The sequence below is a fragment of the Diabrotica virgifera genome, chromosome 4 (genome assembly GCF_917563875.1).
Source record: "Diabrotica virgifera virgifera chromosome 4, PGI_DIABVI_V3a".
Classification (NCBI taxonomy): Eukaryota; Metazoa; Arthropoda; class Insecta; order Coleoptera; family Chrysomelidae; genus Diabrotica; species Diabrotica virgifera.
In genome coordinates, this window is record NC_065446.1 from 91,226,147 (window position 1) to 91,239,377 (window position 13,231).

The window sequence follows — 13,231 nt, forward strand, 5'->3', positions numbered from 1 at the left end:
GACAAAACACTGGTTTTCGGTTATACCGGTTTTTCTTGCTTACAGTTTAACCTGGCGGTTATAACCGTCCAAAAAAACCGGTTTTTCCAAAATCCGGTTTTTGGTTTTTTTAATCCAATAGGTTACAATGTTACATTTATAATGCACTTTAGTTTGCGATACTACACTCGACTCGATAGTCGATATCATAGTCCAAGTAATGAAGCTTAAAATAGGACAAAACCTCGCAATTTTTACAGAATGGATCGATTTGCTTGAAAATTTGAGAATAAGTAGTGGATAGTCCAAGGATCAAAATCTATATCATGCCGAAAGGCGCTTTTACCATGGGGATGGTTGCCACCCCACCTCGGGGGTGGAAATTTTTTATTATATTTTAATTGTAATAGTTGATAAAAACGTTCATTCTAAGCCAAAAACGTTCTTTACATTTTTTTGATAAAATTGATAGTTTTCGATTTATTCGCTATCGAAAGTGTTAGTTTAATGTCGAAAAAATCAATGTTTTTAATAAGTTTTCTGCTAATAACTCCAAAAGTTTTCGTTTTATCAGAACAACTTTACTTAACACAAATGTATCTTTTAAAAAAATTAACAAAATCGTTTTTTAAAATTTTCTTTAAGACCAATAGTAATCGAGCTATACGTTATTATATGTTGGCTCTTCTTCGTCAGATGCTAAATATTGTAGTTTCAAAGTCAAAAGACGGGAAAACTATGCATTTTTCGAGGACAACTTGTTTAAACTAATTTAAAGTAAGACTAAGTTTTCACTCTAATGGCATATAAAACAACATAAAGCTATTCTACACCCCACCAGAATGAAAACAATGGGAACCTTCTCTGGTTACACCTCCGAGGCTTCTACAATATGCAAGCCATACGGATGCTGAGACTAAGGAAGATGAGGGAATTCTACAATTTACAATTCACGTCCCATCTGCTCAGCGCGGTAAAGTTCCAACGAGAATGGTTCCCTTCGTACTCCAATCAGAGTAAATGTAAATCAAAAATGAATAACCATTTTCAATTTCGTTGCAAACCGAAAATACAGCCGAACCATATTCTAGTCCAATCAGAGAGTGCATCAAGCACCTCTACCGGTTTCGAAACTTATTAGTCTCTCATCAGGAGGCACATATGCTGCTCTCCCTGATCCAACCAAAACAAAACCCCAGCGTGCAGTCCCGGATTGCAACGAACGAAACGGCATAGATACCCTAGCGGCAACTGCTACAACAAGACTAAGTTTTCACTCTAACGGCATATAAAACAACATAATGCTATTCTACACCCCACCAGAATGAAAACAATGGGAACCTTCTCTGGTTACACCTCCGAGGCTTCTACAATATGCAAGCCATACGGATGCTGAGACTAAGGAAGATGAGGGAATTCTACAATTTACAATTCACGTCCCATCTGCTCAGCGCGGTAAAGTTCCAACGAGAATGGTTCCCTTCGTACTCCAATCAGAGTAAATGTAAATCAAAAATGAACAACCATTTTCAATTTCGTTGCAAAACGAAAATACAGCCGAACCATATTCTAGTCCAATTGAAAATGGTTATTCATTTTTGATTTACATTTACTCTGATTGGAGTACGAAGGGAACCATTCTCGTTGGAACTTTACCGCGCTGAGCAGATGGGACGTGAATTGTAAATTGTAGAATTCCCTCATCTTCCTTAGCCTCAGCATCCGTATGGCTTGCATATTGTAGAAGCCTCGGAGGTTTAACCAGAGAAGGTTCCCATTGTTTTCATTCTGGTGGAGTGTAGAATAGCATTATGTTGTTTTATATGCCATTAGAGTGAAAACTTAGTCTTGTTGTAGCAGTTGCCGCTAGGGCATCTATGCCATTTCGTTCATTGCAATCCGGGACTGCACGCTGGGGTTTTGTTTTGGTTGGATCAGGGAGAGCAGCATATGTGCCTCCTAATGAGAGACTAATAAGTTTCGAAACCGGTAGAGGTGCTTGATGCACTCTCTGATTGGACTAGAATATGGTTCGGCTGTATTTTCGTTTTGCAACGAAATTGAAAATGGTTATTCATTTTTAATTTAAAGTACTTAAAAATATCTATCTTCAGAAATAAAAAAATCTCTGGTTAAAAAAATTAAGTGACATAATGAAAAGAATGTCAGTCCCTATTTTTTTTCAGCGAAAAAGTGATCGCAAGCAACCCCCTAAGCATCACCCTAATTAAAATGAGTCATTGACCCTATTTGGTCTTTTTTATTTATGTATTATTAATAGGTTCTAGAAGTTTGACCGGCTTAGAATGATTAGTTTTTAAAAAAATGGAGTTAAAAGCGAATAACGAATTTTTGTAGTTTGGAAAAATGACTTTTTCTTCAGAATAGCAAGATTAACATCAGAGATACGAAAAAATTTTTAAATAGGAAATTGTAGTTTATTTAATTTCCAAGAACCTGGTTTGCAAAAATTTTTTTTACGGCAAAAATTGAGTGATCTATTGACAATTAAAACATGCAAAAACCACCTTTATCAACCCTTTCAAAGTCACTTTTTTTGCGACTGAGGATTTTAAAAAGATTTCATATTAATAGCTCTATAGATCTTGTAAAAACCTACAAAATTTTTTTTTACCAAACTTTCTAAGATAAAAAATGAAAAAGTTACGGTTAAAAAATCAATATATTTTTTGAAAAAAAAAAAAGGAGAAATCCAATTAGAAGCATAATAATGTAAGGTAGCGGTGATTCAAGTCATTGGCCTTATTCATTCTTATTTATTTATGTATTGTTAATAGATTCTAAAAGTTTGACGGGAGTAGAATGATTAGTTTTTTAAAAAACTGGAATTAAAAGCGAATAACGAATTTTTGTAGTTTGGAAAAAATGGCTTTTCTTCAGAATAGCAAGATTAGCATCAGAGATACGAAAAAATTGTTCAATATAAAATTGTAGGCTATTTAATTCCCAAGAACTTGGCTTGAAAAAATTTTTTGTATGGCAAAAATTGAGTGAATCGTAAACATCGATCGAAAAACATTGATTTTTTCTATACAAAACTAACACTTTCGATAGCGAATAAATCGAAAACTATTAATTTTATCAAAAAAATGTATAGAACATTTTTGGCTTAGAATGAATGTTTTTATCAACTTTTGCGGTCAAAATATAATAAAAAAATTCCACCCCCTAGATGGGGCGGCAACCACCCCCATGGTAAAAGCGCCTTTCAGAATCATATATATTTTGATCCTTGGACTATCCACTACTTATTCTCAATTTTTCAAGCAAATTGATCCATTCTGTAAAAATTGCGAGGTGAAGGCTTGTGTTCCTGGCCTATCAATATGATCATAATTATTACTATCGAAAGAACATCAATATCAATATAAATAAAACACAATTTTTAATAAAACCATTTTATTCTATTAATTATTATATTTATTTATATTCTTTTATTATTATTATATATTTATTGGTTTATATATTTAAAATAACGATATCGATCGAAAAGGAAAGACTCAAAATGATAAATAAGAAACACCCAAAGAAATGGGCAAAACCAACTAATATTCAGGAGTTCGAAAAATATATTAATGATACATTGAAAGATACAACAACAACAGACATTAATATATTGAATAAACAAATAATCACCACAATACAACAGGCTCAAACTAAATATTGTCCAACAACCCAGAAAGATGAAAACCTAAGTCAACCTACTAAAACCCTTATAGAACTAAGACGACAGATGAAAGGAGATACCAGTTCCAGCAAAGAAGCGCTAAATCAAATAAATAAGACGATCACAAAGGCAATAAGAAAAGACATAAGAAACTACAATGTAGAAAAAACAAAACAAGCAATAGAGCAAAATAAGAACATGAAACTTTTGAAGAAAAGCGTACAAAAAGGAAAAATAGAAATCAACAAACTAAGAAACAGAACTGGAAAAGAAACTACAAACAGAGATGAAATATTAACAATAGTCGAAGAGTTCTACACAGAGTTATACAAATCAATGTTGTTCTGAAGCTATTTCCTTGTGGCATTTTTATAATTAACTATTTTCTATGGGAAATAAGCCACAATTTTACTAAAAAAATGAATTTATTAACGTTTCGAAGCCCAAATCGGGTTTCGTTGTCAAAATACAAAATACTTCTGATGAACGAAACGTTAATAAATTCATTTTTTTAGTAAAATTGTGGCTTATTTCCCATAGAAAATAGTTAAATACAAATCAAGAAAAAAAGATGACAATACGCAACCTCCAATTACAGTAAAAACTGAGGTATTAAATCAAGGATCAGATTTAATGCCCGATATAACAAAATCAGAAATCAAAGAGGCTCTGAAGAAAATGAAAAATAATCGAACCCCAGGCGAAGATGGAATAGTATCAGAAGCACTAAAAATTGGAGGAAATATACTACTTGAAAAAATTAAGCTACTTTTCAATACCTGCCTTCACAACGCCAATATTCCAACAGACTGGAACAACGCTACTATGGTTCTATTACACAAAGCAGGAGACAAAGCCAATTTAGAGAATTACAGACCGATTAGCCTCCTCAGCCATTTATATAAGTTATTTACGCGAATAATAGTTAAGAGAATGGAAAGAAAGTTAGAGACTTATCAACCAAGAGAACAGGCAGGATTCCGAAAAAGTTACGGAACAAATGACCATCTACAAAGTATAAAAACCCTAATAGAGAAAATAGTGAAATACAATAAACCTCTAGTTCTAGTTTTTATCGATTTTCATAAAGCCTTTGACACAGTTGAGCTTAGCAAAATATTACAGGCGCTTAAGTAATGCAGGCTAGATTATAGGTATACAAAATTATTACACAAAATATACTTACGGGAAACGAGGGCTGGAAACGAGGGGAGGAGGCCTATGTTCAGCAGTGGACTTTTGAGGCTGGATGATGATTTATTGGTTATTATTAAATATAATATAGCGTAAGATTAATATATACATATTGCAATAATATACAATTTAACCCAACCATTTCAACTTATAAAAAATTTCCCAGACTCTTTCAAATGGGATTTAAAAAAAATAATATCAACATAAATATTTTACTTAAAAATAAATTGGATAATGCAATTTATCTTTAATTTTGTCTACCATTAAAAAATGTATCATGTATTTCTTTCAACACGTTTGTATATTTGTATAATTACATAGGTACATTTTAACTCTTTTAATACTTCCTGTATGGGTGTATCGTTTTGAAAACGTACCTTGGAGATTCGTATTCGTAATCGTTAATTCGATATTCATAGTCAGAACATTATTTTTGGCAATCAGAAAAAGTCATTCACCCACTTTCAATGTCAAGAGTCAAAGTGTGAAAAATAGATGATGTTTGCGTCTACTTCAACCAGATCAGTTCTTATGTAAATATTATGATTACAAATACCTTTTCAACGAAATATTATAATAAAACTGACTTGTTTCTGGCTGATGTGAGTTTGTACTTTCAGTTTGCTTCTGTATTTATAAAATAAAATTTGAATTATGGTTTTGTTTGGAATAATTACTTGAGAATAATAATTATGATTGGGATCCAAAATAATACCTAACCTAATCCTAATCACCGTAAAAACCTAATAACCGGTTTTGACTTTAAAAAGAAAAAACCGGTTATAACAGGGACAAAAAAACGGTAAAACCGGTTATTGCAAAGTAAAAAAACCGGTTTTAGGTTAAAACCGGTAGGTTTTTCCCATCCCTATGGTCTGACCGTTCCAAATTTTTAACCTGTTCCACAATTAAAACTGCCCCTGTTCCAATGTTCCCATATATCAAAGTTTGTCCGACTAGACACCCTTAAGCTATTAACAAATTTTCAGCTTGCTATTAATCAACTTTTTTTTCATACGCGGGATCCAGACCTAGAAGATTAATCTGGTGATTTTTATAGTGACATTTGGTTGAATCTGTCTTTTGAGTTTATTCCTCCTAGTTTATCTTTTAGTTCTTTTCTCTAATTTATTTGTCATTATTGGAGATCTATAGAAATTATGCTATTTTTTTTGCTATTATTAGCGCAATTTACAAAGAATCGCCAACATTGTCATATTTCGAGGCTACTCACGCTGGCATCGTTTCATGTACACCCATCCTGGTCACGCACGGAGCGAATAGTAGGATAAGAATTTTTCAAAACATTCCCTATACCAATTACGAGTATATACACGATTATAATATTTGAACTATTCGTCAAAAGTTAGGGATATAGAAAATTATGCTGATTTTCATAGCTGATTTTTTCGAGAACAGATTAACGGATTCCGGATGAGTATTCATCAGAATCGTATTGTAGCCTTATGTTTTGTGAACATTTTGTTTTTTTAATGTCCCTGATATCTTTACAAACAAAGAAAATAGACGGTTTTGTAGTTTAACAGGTGTTTTAGCCGAAACAAAAGTTTGAGACGCCTTGTAGGGAGGGAAAGACACAAAGGTGGGTGGGTAAGTACAACATAATATCGATGTATATACACATCGATATTATGTTGTATGTAGTTTCATATTTTGCCAATATTTTATTTTTTTAATTTCTCTGATATCTTTAATAACAAAGAAATTAGACGGTTTTATTCTTTAGTATGTGTTTTAACTGACGACATGCGATACGTGAAGAGGCCATGTCTTGTCATACCACTAAGATGAAATTATTTTCTACATATAGTGCGAAAGGAACAGAGTGTTTAAAGAAAAAAGATCTGTTTAATGTACCTCTCGCTATTTAAAGAGCCTCCACGTAGACACCAAATCCGTACTTATTCTCAGTAGTAATTGCACAAGAGCTCTGAAATTATTGAATTTTTCCCGAGTGACACTTTGACAGTTTTAATTTCACGAGCCGAAGGTGAGTGAAATTATGTCAAAGTGTCACGAGAGCAAAAATTCTATATTAATTTCAGAGGTCGAGTGCAATTTGTTGCGATTATTTCATGAATAAAACTGTTCAAAACCAAAATTTTATTGTAATTTATTTATGTAAGTACCATTAAACACACAGTTTTTATAAATATTTGACGATTGAAAGTCATCACTTTTATAATTTTTAAAACATTGATTGTCATTAATGTCACTGAATGTATTTTTTCGTAGCAACGAAGGGCATCTCATGTAATATACTTAACGACGGGAGATTATCAAAATTTATCGATTTAATTCAGATTTCTGTAGCTTTCTATTGGTCAGAATCTCCTATGAATGAAATAATCAATGAAATTCCGCCCCAAAACATCACAGAGCCTCCCTTAAACAATTTCGTCTCTCTTATATTACGCTATGCATAGACAAATAACTCTTATAGGTGTCGATAAGAATTGTTTACCTTATGTGCCTTTCTGTTTTTAAAGTTTTGTTAACTGTTGAGATTTTTTTATTGTTAATTTAGTTTTGTTTCAGTTAAAGATGTTAAAGAGTAAAACCACCTATCTGCTTTGTTTCTAAAGATATCAAGAACATTTAAAAAAGAAAATGTTCACAAAACATATACTCTGGGCTAATTAGCAAAATACAAGGAAAAGTTATTTACCAGCAATTTTATTGTTGGAATCGAATCTTATTATTGTATGTATTAATAATATAGGTATGCAAAGTCCGCAGATAGTGTGCTACTTTTTTATAAACAAAATGGCGCCCGAAAATCCTGTTTTTTTCAATTTTTGCTCTATAGCTCCAACGATTTTAATTTTACATCAAAAACACCCAAATAAAAATTCACCGCAATTAAATTCTGCATAGAGACGTGTTTTTCCCGATTCACTTCGATGAAAACTTTCCCCGAAAAAAGCGGGTTTTTCCAACAAAATCTTTAATTTTCAACTAAAATTTTAGATAAGTAATTGTTAATCAATAATTAAATAACTTGGTAACATAAAAGCCTTTTTCGTATAGATTACAATTCCAGAAGCCGACGGAAATTGAATGAACAGTTTAGCAACAATTGAATTGTTAATTAAAAATTTACGGTCGCTATAATAACGACAATAATTATGACGCATATAAGTAACTATGATTTTTTCATAAAAAGACACTATACCTATCTAATGTACTTTACAGAATTGAAATTGGACTATTAAAGCGGCCTCAGGAATATTTTAAAATTATAAACAATTTTAAGGCTTATAAACAAGTAGAATATCTCGGGATATATTAAACTATATTAAATTGTGAAGACGGTATTCGAAAAACAGCGGCAGGACACTTCTTTTAAAAGAGAAAATGTTTAATTGTGACGAGTGGTTCCTGAGATACAACCGGTCAAAGTTGACCGGAATTTACGGCAAAGATATAAACAATAGGATCATAATTTTCAAATCATCACCTTTTTATTTTTGTCCTCTTTCTCCACACCAATTTTAATATCTTTAAAATACTCATAACATATATTATTATAATAAAAAGTATCGATAATACGTGTGAAAATTGCCAAAAATAGCAAAATTCCAATCAAAAATTAGGTTTTAGAAAATGTAACCCTCAAAGTTTAAAATCATAAAAAAATGCATTTTCTGGGCTTCCCATGGAGGAATTTCCTTCATTCTTTTTTTGTTCCCTAATAACTCGAGTAGAGCCATCGAACTAACGCATTATTAAATTGTCAAACTTGCTTTTGTTTTGTTATAATAGATTAATTTATTTATAAGAACAGAGAACTACATATTTTTTTCCAGTTGTAGGCGTTTTTTTAGATAAAATTACTACAAGTGTACCTTTTAAAGTTAAAAATATAAATATTCTCATTTGAAAGCTGTATAATTATTTAAACAATTTTTATTTAAACAAATTGAAATTTTGTGTTATAATAAATAAATTAATTTATTATAACAGAACAAAAGCAAGTTTGACATTTAATAATGCGTTAGTTCGATGGCTTTTACTCAAGTTACTTGGGAACAAAAAAAGAATGAAGGAAATTGCTCCATAGGAAGCCGAGAAAATGCATTTTTTTAACGTATACCGATTTTGAACTTTGAGGATTACATTTTCTCCAACCTAATTTTTGACTGGAATTTTGCTATTTTTGGCAATTTTCACATGTATTATCGATAGTTTTTATTATAATAATATATGTTATGAGTATTTTAAGGATACGAAAATTGGTGTGGATAAAGAGGACAAAAATGAAAAGGTGATGGTTTAAAAATTATGATCGTATTGTTTATATCTTTGCCGTAAAATCCGGTCAACTTTGACCGGTTGTATCTCAGGAACTACTCATCATAATTAAACGTTTTTTCTTTTAAAAGAAGCGTCCTGCCGCTGTTTTTCGAATGCCGTTTTTACAATTTAATTTAGTTTAATATTTCCCGAGATATTCTATTTGTTTTTAAGCCAAAAAATTCTTTATAATTTTAAAATATTCCTGAGGCCGCTTAAATAGTCCAATTTCAATTCTGTAAAGTACATTAGATAGGTATAGTGTCTTTTTATGAAAAAATCATAGTTATTCTTATGCATCATAATTATTGTCGTTATTATAGCGACCGTAAATTTTTAATTAACAATTCAATTGCTGCTATTGTTCATTCAATTTCCATCGACTTCTGGAATTATAATCTATACAAAAAGGGCTTTTACATTACCAAGATATTTAATTATTGATTAACAATTACTTATCTAAAAGTTTAGTTGAAAATTAAATATTTTGTTGGAAAAACCCGCTTTTTCCGGGGAAAGTTTTCGTCGAAGTAAATCGGAAAAAACACGTTTCTATGCAGAATTTAATTGCAGTGAATTTTTATTTGGGTGTTTTTGGTGTAAAGTTAAAATCTTTGGAGTTATAGAGCAAGAATTGAAAAAAAAAACGATTTTCGGGCGCCATTTTGTTTATAAAAAAAGTAGCACACTATCTGCGGACTTTGCATACCTATATTATTAATATATACAATCGTAAGATTCGATTTCAGCAATAAAATTGCTGGTAAATAACTTTTCCCAAAAATGGCCTATTCTCCGATAATCAGCCCAGACTAATAAGACTGCAATACGATTTCGATGTATATTAACATTTGTACCTCGTCCTCCCTACAGGGTGGCACAAATTTAACATAAGAAAAACATTTCTTTTCTTCCGCCCGGTATAAGTACAAAAAAGTAGTTTAAGTAAACCTCTGTACAATTGTGTAAATATGTACTAAAGAAAAATCTAAAATAATAAAAAAAATTAGCGGAATCCGTTAATCTGTTCAGGAAAAAATTAATGAAAATGAGCATAATATTCCATATCCCTAACTTTTGACGAGCAGTTTATTTCGAGCATATATCGTTCTAAAACCAACGTTTTTAATTAGATCGTATAGTTATTGTAAAACTTTTAGTATGAAGGTCATTGTTGCTGGAGGCTAGTATTAACAAATGGGTTTTTGCTAAAAGGAAGTGAAATGTATGGTATTGTTAATTACAATTCAAGATATTACATATTTTCGTCTCCATTGGCTGTAAAATGCTTCGCCAAGGAACCAGACTAGTAAGATTTTTAATATATTTTCCATTCAATGAAGGCTTTTCCATTCCTGTCTGTTTCTTGCTCTCTGTTTATCTCTCTTTAATTATCCAGTCCTCCTCTTCTTATTCTTCCGTCTGGTTGGTAGAGTGCCTGTCTGGTTATATTATTTTGGTCTCTCCTTAATGTATGTCCAATCCACTTCCATTTTCTTCTTTTAATCCTTACTGTTATTTTCTGTTGTTTTGTTCTTCTCCATAGTTCTGCGTTTGTTATTTTATCAGGCCTGTTCTTGTTAGCGATTTATTTATAAATATTTCTAATTTTCTGACAGTTGTTTGTTCCTGTCTCCGAGATTCTGCGCCATACAATAATATGCTCTTAATACAGCCGTTAAATATTTTGATTTTGGTTCATTTTGACATATCACATATATATCTGATCTACTACCGACTTTTTTCCATAATTGATCCCAGATACTATGTAAAGTTATCTACTTCCCCTATTTGTCTTCTAATTATTTTAATTTTAGTTTCTTGACTGTTGGTCCATTGAAATGTTACATTTTTAGGTCATACCTTGCATTTGTTAGAGGAGTGAATTTTATTTTTTTAATGTGTAGGGGGGATCAGTAGAAGCTTAAGTTAAAGTTTTTGGGGTCGCCACTATTGTCCCCCGGCCGCCATCTTAGAAGAGGGGGCAAAGGGGTTTCGCGCTATATCTCTACCAACCCTACGGAAAATATAATAAAACATAAAATGTAGCAAACTGAATTTTCTACGATTTTGGTTCTATCACTTTTTATCGTCAGGTGACCGACAAAAAAGATATAAACAAAAATAAGTAAAAATGTTTTAACAAGTTTCCTTTTGGAGGTTATAACTTTTTTTCAGTTTATTTTACAATAAAATAACATTATAGCAATTTTGTAGAGAGTTTTTCATCGAACAATTTCCACTATAAAGATGTTTAATTCTATTTATTTATCTAGGTTTTACAGCACTCCAAACTTGACCAGATTCTCGAATGCTCATAGGGATACAATAAAAACAAAACGTTAGCCTTACTTTTCATACAATTTATTATGATTTTAACATTCCTATGCTATTATTAATTTATTTTTGACCTTTCTCCCCACTATAAAACTTACCCTAAGCATATATAGAAAAGGCCCAAGAAGTTGTTTGAGGACAAATTCGCCGGTCCAGAAGAAGAATGACTCAACTGCAAAATGCAAAATTCTTCAGAAGAGCAAAAAAAACGATTTTTAAATATTTAAAATAGGGATTAAATGAATAGTAATCGTCCAGGAGCATCGGTATGGCGTTTGTTTTTTGACAACGATAGCTTTTATTTTCATCGATATTGGTTCGAATTTCATTATCTTAATTTAGTGGCCCCATTTTCAACCCTATCTACAGTTGCGTCATTATGCATCTGAAACTTTTACATTTTTGTGATTAGATAAGCATTTTGTGTTTTTTGTAAGAGCGCATCATGAGTGGTGGTTATTTTATTTGTAAGATACCTCTAGGGAAAATTATTTGTCAGTGGGAAAGTCGAGCCATCTTTACTCACTGTTGTCGGCGAACGTTTTTTGTCTCTTTATATGGCGGAAATAAAAGCAATTCTCTGGAAACCCTGAGATACAAACGATTCGGTAAAACGGTGACAAAAAATGCATTTAATCTCTTCTCACTTCCTCCAACACAAGATGCAGCCCGTTTTCACACGCTCCGAGTGTATCACCAGATTCAGTCATGGCTCGGTAAACATTGTGATCCAGAAAATTGGGGCTGGAAAAAGCATGGAAAATTTTGGATACCAATCCAAACTTCCAAGCCTCCAGTACCCCCGAGCTAATGAAATTCATCTTTAGCAGATGCAATGGAAACTGGAAGTGCATGTGGTTGCCGAAAAGCAGACCTCAAATGTTCAGTAGTGTGCCTCTATTGTGGTGGTGAAAGCTGCAGCAACATCGTGGACATATCAACATTAATTATTGAAGAAAATGAATTGGTAGATGGATTACCGACAATGACGCCAACTCTAACTCTCATTATACCACAAAAATTCACCTCGGATACTGATTCAGATCTTGACTCACAGCCTGGAACATCGAAAAAATGAAAAAGTAATAACTATGATAGATCTTTTTCAACATATAATAATAAATAATATTATTTTGTCTAGAAATTGTCCGTGGATTAGGCCTATTGGGGATACCACACACAAAACGCTCCTCCAGACTCTACCTCATAGGTGGCCGGGAAAAAGGTTAAAAATAGCTTAATAATAGCATAGGAATGTTAAAATTATAATAAATAGATATATAAATAGAAAAGTAAGCAAAAGGTTTTGTTTTTATTGTATTCCTGTATTGTATTGTGAGAATTCGAGAACCTGGTTAAGTTTGGAACGCTGTAAAACCTAGATAAATAAATGAAATTAATACCACGAGTCAATAATGATGGCTATTATTCCCGAGGAATATTTACGAACCGAGCCGCGTTAGCGGCGAGGGAGTAACATTCCGAGGGAATGAGAGCCATTATTGCGAGTAGTATACTCTACTTTATCTACGACAAATTAATTAATTTAAGATTTTTAATGAACAACTTTATTTGTTAAAAACATTAAAATTAGTAATAGTACAATTAATAAACTGAATTGGTTGAGAATCATCATTAACTTTAGTAGAGTTTTTAATACAAATATTTAGGATCTCGATTGCTGTAGAACAAGAAGTTGGTACATTACTGTTTATC

At 31.9% G+C, this 13,231-nt stretch overlaps 2 protein-coding genes across 3 annotated transcripts in view; one reads left to right on the forward strand and one right to left on the reverse strand.

Moving 5' to 3' along the window:
* Positions 1-13,231, reverse strand: part of LOC114337611 (uncharacterized) — a 1,328,959-nt gene that overhangs the window by 1,240,423 nt on the left and 75,305 nt on the right. The gene's annotated exons all lie outside the window — the stretch shown is intronic.
* LOC114327231 (cilia- and flagella-associated protein 206) overlaps positions 1-13,231 on the forward strand; it is a 102,091-nt gene that overhangs the window by 73,422 nt on the left and 15,438 nt on the right. The window contains exon 7 of the mRNA XM_028275777.2: positions 10,339-10,487. Within this exon, the coding sequence (XP_028131578.1) occupies positions 10,339-10,487 (149 nt within the window). The remainder of the gene's footprint in view (positions 1-10,338; positions 10,488-13,231) is intronic.